This window comes from Taudactylus pleione, unplaced genomic scaffold, assembly GCF_031769625.1.
Source record: "Taudactylus pleione unplaced genomic scaffold, aTauple2 ptg000366l, whole genome shotgun sequence".
Taxonomy (NCBI): domain Eukaryota; kingdom Metazoa; phylum Chordata; class Amphibia; order Anura; family Myobatrachidae; genus Taudactylus; species Taudactylus pleione.
In genome coordinates this window covers 5,624,949-5,640,002 of record NW_028284767.1, presented here as the reverse complement: position 1 = coordinate 5,640,002, position 15,054 = coordinate 5,624,949, and the positions used below count along the sequence as shown (strand labels likewise).

Here is a 15,054-nt window from a genome sequence, read left to right as displayed (position 1 = left end):
CTACTTGGTGAGCACTATGTAGACCTCCATGGTCCTGACAAACTTCAAACATAGCCAAAAACCTAATACTGGTCAAACTTCACCACCATGCCAAAACTGGTTGAGCTAGGTACAAAACTCTGGCCGTGCATAAAGGACAAACAGACAGACACACACACACACACACTTTCTAATTTATTATAAAGATGTATTGCAATGGATTTCACGTGTATATTATTAAATATTTTCACATTGTCACATTTTTGTTAAATTTCGGTAAGTTGTATGTACAGGTGTTTCATTAGACTACTTTAGACTTTTTCAATTGCATATCTGATAAAAAATATTAATTTTAATAGTTTATACCCAATATAAATTGCAACCTTGAGTGCCATATTGGTACAATACTTTAAATTTTGGGTCTCTTCTCAAATATTTTTTATTTGATAGTTCAATATTCTAGTTGCACCATCAGTATCAACAGTCATTATTTTGATTTCCATATTAACTCATACTCTATTATCCATAAATTGAGGTTGCTGCTTGATCCTATTGAGGAACTATTTCTTTGTGCGGCTATCCAATTTGTGTGGTTCTAATTTATACATGTGTAAGAAACAATGAGATGCATTATCCCACAATACAGTCTGTCAACCACAGGGTTTTACTTGAGGTTCTCTTCCCAATCACTGCTGTCCCCATCATCCTGCAGGTGCATAAGTTGTGTTGGATGTTTCCTCTTTATGTGCCTGCGGAGTGTGTTTCGTTCTGTAAAGCGGAGATAACAAAGTTCACACTGATAAGGCTTTTCCCCAGTATGTACTCTTTGGTGTCTTTGTAGTTCACCAGATTCTCTAAATCCTTTCTGGCAGATGACACATACAAATGGCCTGTCACCAGTGTGGATATGTTTGTGACGTTGCAGGTGGGATGACCGTTTGAAGCTCTTTCTGCAAACTTTACATTCAAAGGGTTTGCATTCTGAGTGGGTGATGCTGTGACGTTCCAAATCAGAGACATACAAGAATGACCTAAAACAGACCAGACAATAATGACATTTTTTGGGAACCTGTGATGAAATCTCAGATGGTTCATCAGAAGTGTTTGATGACTTCATAAGATCCTTCTTGGAAACAGTGTATGGAACTCCATGATCATCGATCAAGAGGAACTTGTTTTCTTCTGTAAAACATGTGTCTGCCTCTTTAAGTTGATATTTGAGGCCTTTGTTTTGAGTAATAGGGAGTAAAGGGTGATTGTTGGTCATAATAACTTTATCATCTTCACTAAATTCTGAAATGGACATCATAGTTGGTTGGTCATGACTACAAATATTTGAAGATGACCTTGTCTTGCTACAGTCAGGAACCCTTGTAGATGCAATATCACTGTCAGTGCTACTAGCAATCTTCAGGGTTGGATTTCCACAATATGGATGCTGTGTTTGCTTACTTTCAATGTCACAGCCATAGTTTATCATTGCCTCAGAAGAATTCTGGATAACATTCCAAGGTGACGTGAGAAATGATTTTGAAACTGGTGCAGGATCCAATTTTATGAGTTCTGTTCCAGTCGCAATCCAGTGTGATGGTGTTACATCCTCAGGTAAACATTTGTGATGCATATTATCAAAATAATTGTATAAAATTGGAAAAAACGGTTCCTCTCTCATATCTTCTCTGGCAGATCTGTAGCCATATCTCTGTTGAGATACAAGTAAGCCACTGGTTCCTCTTTCCAGAGGTTTGATTCCAGAAGTCCAGATCTGCTTCATAGTCACAGAGTTATACATGGGATATATTGGTTTAATCCACTCCTTATTATGATCCAAATGATTCATTGTCCATGGCTGATGATACTGTTTGTTGTGCTTTGGAGATGTCATCATAAAACGTTATTTATACACTGTCCATCAGATTTCTGTTAACCATCCTTAAAATACAAAAAAGGAAAAATTAATTCCATGTACAAGGCTATAATGAGAAAACACTAAACTAAAATGACAGTTGAAAGATGTCTAGCCATCACTACAAATGGACATACAGAAGTTTTAGGAATCTAGGAGATGAAAAGATTTTTGAATTAGAGACTTGTCTACCTTTTGTACATTTCGAACATGTAGATGTGAACATGAATATACATTGGTGGGTACTATCAGTTCTGAAAGCCATTCGTTTAAGACAGCAGTTCTCAAACTCGGTCCTCAGGAGGTCACATTTTCCAGGTCACCCAGCAGATGCCCAGGTGTATTCATTACTCACTGACACATTTTAAAAGATCCACAGGTGAAGCTAATTATTACACTTGTGATTCTGTGAAGAGACCTGAAAAACCTGCACTGTTTGGGGTCTTGAGGACCAAGTTTGAGAACCTGTGGTTTAAGAAATTACATGGTGAGATGATGCAATAACCACCACTGTGGGTCAGCCATACACATCAGTTCCTTCTCTGAATATGACTGATATTGGACTGGATAATGAAAAAAATCTGCACTGTAGATTTATAGGCCAACGTAATAAAGTGCGTTGATTCTGTTCCCTGTAAAGATAAATATCAGGATAAACATTACCCAAATTATCAGGGAGGTGCTCCCTAGGACAAGAAGTTTCTAGGGACGAGGAGTAGAGGAAAGTATTTTGTTCTGGGGCAAACACGTAAAACAGCAATCAATAAAATGTAACTTACTTTATGTCTTTTCATAATAAAATAAACTGTGAAATATTAAAACCTTAATGTTATGTAATGTGGAAACAATGGGAAGCAAAGTCAAAACAAATAGATGTAAAAAAACCCCCAAAAAATTAGTATTCTGTCAGTAAATAGGATGTGCAATCCCAAACAATGGTTCCTGTTATTGATGTATTGAACTGTGCACTGCAAATATTCCTTGTTCTAGTATTTGGTATGTTCCATCTAATTATCCTGAAAACATTTTATGCTAAACATCTCAATTGAAGGAAAAAAAACCTAAGTTACTACAGACTCCAGGATTTATGTACCTTTCTAGATAATGATATATTCAAATATATTCTGACAGGAAGGTCATTATGTTGTACAGGTTGAGTCTCCCATATTCAAAATGCTTGGGACCAGGGGTATTTTGGATAACGGAATATTCCGTATTTTGGAATAATTGCATACCATAATGAGAGATATTGGGAATGGGACCCAAATATACACACAGAATGCATTTATGTGTTATATACACCTTATACACACAGCCTGCAGATAATTTTATACAATATTTTCAATAATTTGTGCCTTAGACAAAGTTCGTGTACATTGAACCATCAAAAATCAAACGTTTCATTATCTCAGTCATGCCAAAAAAATTCTGTATTTCAGAATATTACGTATTTCGGAATATTTGGATATGGGAGACTCAACCTGTATGATACATACTGTACATATCTAGAACCTCTCTGAGTGCTTCTACAGTTTGCAGATGGGTTCTGTCCTAGATGCAGTGAGATAATCTGTAAAACACACAATTGTGCAGGAGAATATTCACAGCTCCTGCAAAAATATATTTGTTACATACTAATAGATATGTATAGTGTGAAGTTGGTTTGATTCTTGCTCGTATATTAGAATCTCTACAAGGTAAATTATTATGAGGGTTAGCACAGACAAGTATTCTGTAGGCTTCATTATTTGGCAAATACAGTGGTGCTTGAAAGTTTATGAACCCTTCAGAATTTTCTATATTTCTGGCCTAAAACTTCACACAAGCCTTAAGAGTAGATAAAGAGAATCAAATCAAACAAATGAAACAAAAACAAGACTTGCTCATTTTTTTAAGAAAATGATCCAATATCACATATCTGTGAGAGGCAAAAATATGTGAACCTTTGCTTTCAGTATCTGGTATGACACCCTTGTGCAGCAATAACTGCTTCTAAACATTTCCAGTAATTGTTGTTTAGTCCTGAACATTAGCTTGGAGGAATTTTACCCCATTCCTCCATACAAAACAGCTTCAACTCTGTTATGTTGGTGGGTTTCCTCCCATGAACTGCTCGCTTCAGGTCCTTCCACAACATTTCGATTGGATTAAGGTCAGGAATTTGACTTTGCCATTCCAAAGTTTTAAATTTATTCTTCTTTAACCATTCTTTGGTCGAATGACTTGTGTGGTTTGGGTCATTGTCTTGCTGCATGACCCACGTTCTCTTGAGACGCAGCTCATGGACAGATGTCCTGACATTTTCCTTTAGAATATTCTGGTATAATTCAGAATTCATTGTCCCATCAATGATGGCAAGGCGTCCTGGGCCAGATGCAGCAAAACAGGCCATGATACCACCACCACTGGGTTTCACAGATGGTATGAGGTTTGTATGCTCGAATGCAGTGTTCTCCTTTCTCCAAACATAATGCTTCTCATTTAAACCAAAAAGCTCTATTTTGGACTCATCTGTCTACAAAACATTGTTCCAATAGTCTTCTGGCTTGTCCAGGTGATCTTTAGCAAACTGCAGATCGGCAGCAATGTTCTTTTTGGAGAGCAGCAGCTTTGTCCTTGCAATCCTGCCATGCACACCATTGTTGTTCAGTGTCCTCCTGATGGTGGATTCATTAACATTAACATTAGCTAATGTGAGAAAGGCCTTCAGTTGCTTAGAGATTACCTTGGGTTCCTTTGTGAACTTGAGAACTAATAGACGACTTGCTCTTGGCGTGACCTTTGCTGCTCGACGACTCCTGGGGAGGGTAATAATGGTCTGTAATTTCCTCCATTTGTATACAATCTGTCTGACTGTTGATTGATGGAGTCCAACTCTTTAGAGATGGTTTTGTAACTTTTTCCAGCATGATGAGCGTCAACAACTCTTCTTCTGAGGTCCTCAGAAATCTCCTTTGTTCGTGGCATGATACACTTCCACAAACATATGTTGTGAACATAAGACTTTGATAGATCCCTGTTTTTTTAAACAGACAGGTTGTCCACTCACACCTGATTGTCATCCCATAGATTGAAAATACCTGATTCTAATTTCACCTTCAAAATATCTGCTAAGCCTAAAGGTTCACATACTTTTGACACTCACAAATATGTGGTATTGGATCATTTTACTCAAAAAAAAAATTAGTTTGTCTAATTTTTTTGTCTCATTTGTTTGATTGGTTCTCTTTATCTACTTTTAGGACCTGTGTAAAAATCTGAGGTAGTTTTAGGGTTCACAAAATTTCAAGCACCACTGTATTGAATGATTGTCATCTCACAATTACTAGTGTAGCAGGTATTTTGATAACACAACAAACATCTAACATCCCTTGGCTCTGCTTTGCTATTAATAGGATGGGTGCTTAAAAGTCCAATTGACACTGAAATAATGGTGCTGGTATATCATCCTTTTCTTAGCAAAATTTATGTGACCCTCTTCCAGACAATCAAAGACACCTTTATTAAAGTCTAAAGGTGCGTACACATGGTACGATATCTATGAATGATATGAACAATAACGATATCGTTCAACGATAAATCATTCATATCATTCATTTTTGTGCAGAGAATGACCAACGATGCACGTTCCCACTTGGACGATAATGATATCTATGGTCGTCCGTACATGCAGGCCAACTTGGACGACTTCATCAAGATTTGCTTGTTCAGAGATGTGGCAGGATGACTTCACTGAAAGATATCTATCATAGATTACTTTCAGTGTGTACACCTAATATCGTTTGTCCTGCACTACAGAAAGTTCAAGAGAAATCGTTCAGTGATATCATTGGTTGTGCAGATCGTACCGTGTGTATACAGCTTAAGACATATATTACTTTTTATCTATCACTGTCATCCTTAAACCTGAGCGTCTCTATTAAAGGGCTTGTTTTCTTTATTTTTTTAGATGTCTTATCATTATAAATAGTTATTAGAATGCACATACTTTAGTAATACAATAATACTTGATTTGTATAAATGTTAATAATAATTTTCTGATATCTAGTTTAGGAGCCTTGTGTATACTTTACATGTATTGATAGATAATATCTGCATGTGTAGATATTTACTAGATTAAGAGGGGTATTCAATATGAAATGTTAACTTCACTGTCGAATTTAACGTTTCATATCAGAGTTTTTACCTGCGTTAAAGTATCGGGCGCGCTCCCGCTTATACCCGTATTCAATATAAAATTAACGAAAACGGGAAACTCCGAAGTTGGATTTGCGTAAAGTGACGAATTTTTCCTTAAAAAAATTGTAAGACCCCCCTAAAGTAGTAAAAACATGGGGGAACACTATGGGTACCCCCGTTTTAGCCTTTAATTGAAAGTCGGGGATTTAAATAGCCGCAGCAAGTGTTTTTTTCCGACATTGAAGAAGTGATGCAGAAGAGCACTTAGGTTATTTTTTTCGTTTTTTTAAGTGGTCCCATCAAATTTGGGGTACATGAAAATGGGTACTAGCATATTTTTATGTCCCTAAAGTAAGTTTTTTAAAATTCTGCATTTGTGCACCTGCCGCTATAATTCTATTCTAGAAAACACCTGCCGCATACTTGCAGAATAGCCCTGAACCTATTTCCCTATTGTTAAACAATTTTTTCCCATTTTTTTTTTCACCCCAATTTTTAAATTAATTTTTTGGGGTGTCCCTATTTTTTTTAAAACTTTTTTTGACACAGTTCTTTTTAAAATGTCATTCCCAGGGGTGCAGGCTATTTTTTTTAAGCCTGCACCCCTAAACCCCAATTCTGCAGTTTTTTTCGACACCTATTCAATGGTGAAAACTTATCCCCGTTTTTTATCAAAGACTTTTCAAAACTGCGATAAGTCTATGAAATTTAATACGGTGTAAAAGTAAAACCTGCAATAATGACGTCATACCTCCGATATTAACGCAAAAACGATGTTATCGCACCCATATTGAATACCCATGTAAATCTTACATAATGGAACATCCAGTGTTTGGGTGTCATGAGAGGCAAAAGGTGCTCATCCAGATGTCCCTAATGAAGTCTATGTAATTAAACGTAGCAGAATTACATTTCCGAGGAGTCAGGCAGGGTTGATAGCCTAACATCTTGGAAAATCATTAGAGACAAAAATAAATCCCCATAAGCACCTGATAATTTCATAATTATTAAAAGGAAAATGATTGCACCATCTTAAGCAGTGATTTAAAAGAAAACGCATGTATTTATGTATGCAATACCCCATGGTGAATGTTGCATAAATGTTGTACAGTATAAAGACATATACGAAATACATGGTAGGCATTTAGTACTCTATGGTTCCTGATCTGTAAGGCAAACATTGTACACTTATTGCAGAAACTATGGGGCATATTCAATTGGGCGTGAGGTTGAGCGAGGAAAAAAGCTTGCGACCAATTTTGGATTATCGCGGGTATGCGCACTCCCGATACCCGCAGTATCCAATTTTATAAAATTTTCTTTACGCTGCGCTGTTTTCAGCTCTGAAAACCCTACGCCGCATAAAAAAAAAATTACACTTACCTGCCCAGGGGTCTCAGGTGGTCTCTGCGGGTCCTGGTGGCCTCCCCTCCATCTTCTCAGGGTGAGGGGGCTGCAGGGAGGCACAAGAGCTGCTGGGAGATGTAGTTCTCCCAGTGTTCATACTCACTGTGGACACACACACTCACCGGGAGTCACACACACACACTCACTCATAAACACCCACACACACTGACATACTCACCGCTGCTTCAGGAGATCGGGTCCCGACGCTGGATGCAGAAGATAGCACTTCGGAAGGTGAGTATTACTGACTAATTAAGTTAATTGGAAACCAGGGCCGGCTCCAGGGGTCAGAGCACCCTGTGCCGGCCCATCATATGGCGCCCTCTCATCACGCGCGGCGCAAATTTGGGGGCGTGGCCTAATTACCATAGGTCACACCCCCTATGTGACGTTATTTGGAGGCGTGCCCGCATGGCACGCCTCCAAATAGCGTCAGGCTGGGGGTAAAGCCCAGCAATCTGTCACTGGCTGGGCTTCCCCCAGCCGTCTTCCATCAGTGAATGGATGCTGGGCGCATGCGCGCGGCATCCATACGCACTCCGGGGGTCCGGCACCGCCGCACAGCTGTGGCGGTGGGGGTCCCCAACCTCCCAATTAGACCACCCGCGGGCCACCTCGGCCCGCGGATGGAGCAGCGGGACAGTACTGTCCCGCTGAAAACGGGATACTGGGGAAGGGTGCCGCCCTCTAGGGGTGGCGCCCTTGTACGCCCGCAGTGGTCGAACACCCCTAGAGCCGGCCCTGTTGGAAACTTCCAATTGTTAATTAGTCATTAGGAGGGGTGACGCCGGGGTCCCAGAGCTTTTCCTGACCATTTTTCCTACCATTGTGGATTTTAGGAAAAATTGGTCGTGCTTCGGAGGTGCGCAAAAAAAACCTCCTGGCGCTCAAAAAAAATCAAAAACCTTGCTCCTAATTGAATAGCTAAAATCCTGCAACTGCAGGAATACCCAGCGGGTGCTGGATTTTTGCTATTTTCGCCCCCAATTGAATATGCCCCTATAAGTATGCAAATATAAAGGGGGAGATGTATCAAACCTTGGAGAAAGATATAGTAGAGAAGTTGCCCATAGCAACCAATTATATACTGAGCTAGATCAATGATGGCTAGAAGCTGATTGGTTGCTATTGAAAACTTGTCCACTTTATCTCTCTCTAAGGTTTGATACATCTCCCCTTTAAAGTTGGGAGCATGTCTGGTTTTTGTTCAAGATATGCATTTTCCTAATGTGCATGCACACCAATACCCGGATATAGGGGGAGATATATCAAGCCTTGGAGAGAGATGAAGTGGAGAAGTTGCCCAAAGAAACCAATCAGCTTCTGTCATTTCAGACTGTGCTAGATAAATGACAGTTTGAAGCCGATTGGTTTCTTTGGGCATCCTCTCTGTTTTATATCTCTTCAAGGATTGATACATCTCCCTCACGGTCTTTTGTATATTATTCACTTCCGTCTCATTATGCCTGAAGAAGCAGAATGGAAGAGGACAGGGGTGGGAAAGCGTAGGGCGATGACGGAAAGGGTTTATTCATATAAATGTGACTCAAGATACAGATATGGAGGAGGCGTAGCTCTCGTTTGTACCGGTGGGCTGGTGAAAAAAATATTGACCATAAATTCTATCAGTAGCACCATGCAGCTGCTACTGACTGGCTGATTGCATACTACTTGCTCCGGTCAATAGTACAGGGGTTCCCAACCACGGTCCTCAAGGCACACTAACAGTCCAGGTTTTAAGGACACAGGCAACTTAATTAGTACCTCAAATATTTTGATTAAACCATCTGTGCTTTAGCATGGATATCACAAAAGCCAGGACTGTTATACCCCTTTTACACCGGAGCTAAAACCCGGGTTTTTGAAGGGTATTATACCCCTTTTCCACCTAAATTCCGGGTCTGATCTGGAGTTGGAACAAAGTTAATATCTGGATCAGACCCGGAATTTTGCCGGCGCCAACTCGGGATATTCCCGAGTCAGCGCCGCTCACACCGCAGTCGGGTCTGCATAGACCTTGCTTTTGCGGATTGAAAGTGGTCGCTTGGAGATGACGTCATCTCCAAGCGCCACTGAAGCCGGACCAATCGGCCAGCTAGCAGCGCACTCCAGGTCTTCGTGACCCGGAGTGCGCTGTTCTCACAGCAGGGTTTCACGGGCTACGCCCGTGTTAAACCCTGCTAGTTACCTGGGTTGGATTGCCGGGTCACTCGACCCGGCGATCCAACTCTCTCCCCTTTTACACCAGGGAGCTGCACGGGTTAACCCTTCAAAAACCTGGGTTTTAGCCCCGGTGTAAAAGGGGTATTAGTGTGTCTTGAGGACCGAGGTTGGGAATCACTGCAATAGTACTTAATATCATAAAGGCTCATACACACTAGACCAGTGGTTCTCAAACTCGGTCCTCAGGACCCCACACTGTGCACGTTTTCCAGGTCACCCAGCAGGTGCACAGGTGTATTCACTGCTCACTGACATATTTTAAAAGATCCACAGGTGGTTATAATTATTTAACTTTTGATTCTGTGAAGAGACCTGGAAAACATGCACTGTGTGGGGTCTTGAGGACTGAGGGCCTGATTCAGAGCCGGACGCTCTGACCAGAGCGCTGGCTCTGAATCAGGGCCCTCCTACCTAAAAATGGAGCCGCCTTATGGACGCTCGCATAGCTGTGGGTTACCACCCACAGCTTATGCGAGCGTCCATGATGATGGTCATGATGGTCAAGACCATCGCGACCATCGGGCTTGCGACGGAGACCCTGTGGTAGGGTCTCGCTGCGGAGAGAGCCCGTCGTTAGCCGGGTCTCGCACATGCGCACGACGGAGCTCCCTCTGTCGTGCGCATGCGCACTGAGGCAACATCGACCTGCTTGCGAGCGTCCTGCGCTCGCGAGCGGGTCTGAATGACCCCCTGTTTGAGAACCTGTGCACTAGACGATAAAGTGTACAATATAGTGCTCATATCGCCCAGTGTGTATGCACGATATTGTTAACAATGTGCGCTCCCGCGGATCATTAATGATGACTGCCATTGCCGAACATGCAGGACAATCTGACAATATCGTCAGGCACTACATGTACGGGGAAGTGCAGGGTGACGTCGCTGAACGATATCATTAACGATATCGTTCAGTGTGTATGCTCAATGGGCCTGATTCAGACCCACTCGCGAGCGGCTGTCCGCTCGCAAGTGGGTCGATGGTCTGCACTGAGCATGCGCACGACGGAGGGAGCTCCGTCGTGCGCATGCGCCAGACACGAAAAGCGAAGGACTTTCCTTCGCTCGTTGTGTCCGATCAAAGGGGGCGTGCTGTCAATGTTGATTGACAGCACGCCCCCTTTGGTGGGCGTGCCGGGGGCGTGCCTCCCTGACGGGGGCGTTCCCACGGGAACGCCTCCCGTCAGAAGCCGGCCCACTGACATCACTAGTGATGTCAGTGGGAGTGATTTTGGCTCTGATAGAGCCAAAATCACTCCGGAGTTTGCGGTTGAAAACCTCAACCGCAGGCTCCGGCTCGCAATTTCGATGGTCGCGATGGTCACGACCATCGCGGCCATCAAAATGCACGCTCGTATAGCCTGTGGGTGGTGACCCACAGCTATACGAGCGTCCAGGAGGACGCTCCATGAAAATGGAGCCCGGCCCTCATTCAGAGCGTGCGCTCTGCTCAGAGCGTACGGCTCTGAATGAGGGCCAATGTCGTTTGCCCAGGATATTGCTCAAGGAGCTTATTGTTAAGTGTGTATCGGCCTTTAGTATCACAGCTATATTATATGAAGTTGTGATTGTCTATTCACATTACTTAATTGACATTTTTATTTTGTACTAATGAAGGAACAAAAACAAAGTTGATTCATCTAATATGTACTTGTTATTTGTGTTTTATATTTGAGTTAGCATGTAATTGCATTTTATGAGGAACATGTGTCATTTGCAATAATAAGAACTCTGTGGGTGGAAGCACAGATACACATGTCAGGAGGCAATGCTGGACGGCTGGTTCAAATGTAAATAATACTAATGATGACTATCAGCAGCACTCTCTGGCTGCTTCTGATTGGCTGTTTATGTATTGATCCCACCCACAGCAGACAGTACTTCATTATTTTACTTTGCACCTATATTATATGTAAAGATGTGTGCCGGACCATTTTTGCTAGATTTGGATTTGGCTCTGATTCATCGTCTGATTTTGGATTTGCCAAACTGCCATGACTGGATATGGATTTGCATTTTTTTAAAAAATTTACAAACAAGCTAAAAATGACATAATTTGGGCCTTTTTTTTGTTCCTATAGTATTATTAACCTCAATAACACTATTTTCCAATCATCGACAGTCAATTTTGACCACCTCACAGCTGCGTAGAGTCAGACCGCCTTTACACGCACTCTCTGGGGAAAAACAGCGTACTGGGTGCAGTGCACAGTACAAACAATTACAACAATTTTTTTTTTTTTTAATTTCTAAACTTTTTTTCCTGACAAATATGGAGTCACACTGTAAATGCAGTGGGTGGGGCCTGCAGAGTCAGTGCAGCACCACTCTGATGGAATTAGACTAAGCAGGGGCGCCTAGAGCCACGTTGGGCCTGGGGTGAGAAGGGGGCATGGCCTACTCGCGCTATACGTGGCCACGCCCCCTTAGTTAAAACCCAAAACAAAACATTTTGGTGCTGTGAGCCCCTCAGCCCGGCGCATAGCCAGTGGGGGGCATGATCAGTGTGATCGCTCTCCCCACAGGCACAGGAGACTATTATAGCAGCCGTCAGCAGTCTCCCAAGTGAAGCCCAGAACACAGCAGTGTGTGCTGGGCTGCTGTGATGTAAGATGGAGGGGGGGGAAGCTCTGGACCAGGGCCCCTCCAGCAAGCCCGGGTCCGGATAATTAGTACCCGCCCCCCTCTCTGCCCCCCCTGAGACTAAGGGGATTGGACACAGCACAGTGACAGCACAGCCCCTCAGAGATGGACCCAGCCCCAGTGACACACTTGGACACCACAAAGCAGAGCATGCATAAGCTTGACTGGACTGGGGGGAAATGGTGCCGAGTCCCGGGTGCGGTTCCTTATGTGGAATCCAAAACCCGCAAGAATCCGACGCCGGGAGAATGACGTTCGGCCTCAATCTGATATCCGAGCCTAGCAGGAAACCCAGAGCCAGGATGTACGGAGCGGTCCGGATGCAAGGTAATCCGGACGGCTCATCTCTAATTATATGACGTTGCAGCCTTCTGTTGGCATCACATAATTGACAATTCTATTTGGTCCACTGCAGAGACAGAGATTGCTATTGAATATTTAAAAGAGAAACAGATGTTTGAATTTAATGTTCTTTAATTTATATTTAATTATATTACATATGGAAAAGTGACTTTTCTTAATAACTGCCTAGAGTAAATAAGCAGTGCAGATGTGAATAAGAAAAACATAAATGAGTTTTGGTTTGGAAGATGCAAACAATGAATAAAATCCTTCTCACTCACTGCATGAACCTGAGAAAGTCTGCTATTCCAATTTAGTAGACTTGATGTTTGGGAATAGCATTTACTTTTTAAAAATCTGCTATAATAGCCCTGGTCCTAATCCCATTAAACCCCCCTGTGATATGTGATAGAAAGATATGAAGCCAAAAAAGAAAGACAGTTAATAATCCATCAATTATACAATGTGACTGAATTTAAAAATATATATTTTTTTTAAGTTTGGGACTAAGGGACCGATTCAAAGATATCGCAATGGCGAAATTATGCAAAGAGCGACTGTTTGCCACTGCGCAAGTGTGTAAGCCGCACTGTGCAGCGAATGAATTGTGAATATGCTCACACAGAGGATTCACTCGCTAAAGTGAGTGACTGGCAGTCAGTATTTGAGGGAGGTAACGGTGGGGTGGTTAGAAAAACGTAGTCGTGTCTGACCGTTTAAACACTGTTTTCTGGGCGTCCATAAATTAGCCAGTGTGTTGCTTGGTTGCAGCAGGAGAGCGCTCTGCATGTCTGGAGACCTGCTGTGTCTCGGCATTTTATGCTGGTCATACACTAGTACGATGCAGTACCATGCGGTTTATCGTACGTTTTCCCTTGAACTCCCCGGCAACTCCCTGGGAGTCCCGGTCGCACGATTTGGTGCTTTTTTTCACACACGTTCTGTATACAATTACAATAGATAATATGGGCTGCACATCTGAGCATACGATACGATAGAACAGCGGCGGGAGCGAGCATCGGATCCTATCCTACCTAAATACTACACGATTTCGACACAATTCATCGTACGACGCGTCTAAAATCAGGCTATTGGCCCGAAATCACGCCAGTGTATGGCCAGCAAAAGACTTACTCAGAAGGCTGATGGCCGTCTGGTCTGTATTCGATGTTTCCGGTTTTGCGTGTGAGCGGCGGATGTGAGATGCTTTCAATGGGCGTCTATAAGCACTGGGCAATGAGTGAGTCATTACCATGTTTTTGTAACTGCGAATCCGTGAGAGAATTGCAGCTGCGATGGCATTTGCGTCTCTGAATCAGGTCCTAAGTGCTTTCTGGAACCTCCTGAAATTTGAAGGTTGACATAATGGGCAGCACAGTGGTTAACATTGCTGCTTTATGTTTCTGGGGTCATGAGTTTTTTATTACAACTAGGTCCCTAGCTGTGTGGAGTATGTATGTTCCCCAGGTGTCTGTGTGAGCTTCCCCTGGGTGCTCCAGTTACATAAACAATAATAATAATGTTAAGATAATAAACAAGTCATATCTAATTCCATAGGAACCGCAGGGTACCGCAATAGCTCTTATAAACCCATGCTGCTCTGTTCTCTTCTCTTACCGCTCAGCTACTTCATGAATACCAAGCTGTTACCAATAAAATGAAAGAAAAAACAGGGTTCTCCTAAATCAGTGATTCCCAACCTAGGTCCTCAAGGCACACTAATACCCCTTTTACATCGGAGCTAAAACCTGGGTTTTTGAAGGGTTAACCCGGGCAGCTCCCTGGTGTAAAAGGGGAGAGAGTTGGATCGCTGGGTTGAGTGACCCGGCAATCCAACCCAGGTAACTAGCAGGGTTTAACACAGGCATAGCCCGTGAAACCCTGCTGTGAGAACAGCGCACTCCGGGTCACGATGACCTGGAGTGCTCTGCTAGCCGGCCGATTGGTCCGGCTTCAGTGGCGCTTGGAGATGACGTCATCTCCAAGCGACCACTTTCACTCCGCAAAAGTCGGGAACCCGTGTCCTAAATTGACTAATACCCCTTTTACACCAGAGCAAAAACCTTGGTTTTTGCTGGTTCTACCCCGGTTGCAGCTCAGTGTAAAAGGGTCCCTGAAAAATAACCCAGGTCAAGTGACCCAGCAATCCAACCCAGGTAGCTACCAGGGTTGGACCCAGGATGGACCCGGGTAATGGTGCAGTGTAAACGGTGCAACCAGGGTTATCTGACCTGGGTCATGTCTAAAATGAGCTGATTGGTGGTTGTGGAGCATTCACCTCCCACTTTTTATGACCTCACAGGTTTAGCAGGGCAGACCTGAGTTCAGTGTGAACAGGGCTGACCTGGGAGTAACCCAGATCGAAGGTGCAGTGTAAA

At 42.8% G+C, this 15,054-nt stretch overlaps 1 protein-coding gene across 1 annotated transcript in view; it reads right to left on the bottom strand.

The window, feature by feature from the left end:
• Positions 1–387: 387 nt before the first annotated feature.
• Positions 388–15,054, bottom strand: part of ZNF524 (zinc finger protein 524) — a 47,487-nt gene continuing 32,820 nt past the window's right edge. Inside the window, exon 2 of the mRNA XM_088444483.1 lies at positions 388–1,911. Coding sequence (XP_088300609.1) covers positions 644–1,867 — 1,224 coding nt within the window. The 5' untranslated portion in view covers positions 1,868–1,911 and the 3' untranslated portion in view covers positions 388–643. The remainder of the gene's footprint in view (positions 1,912–15,054) is intronic.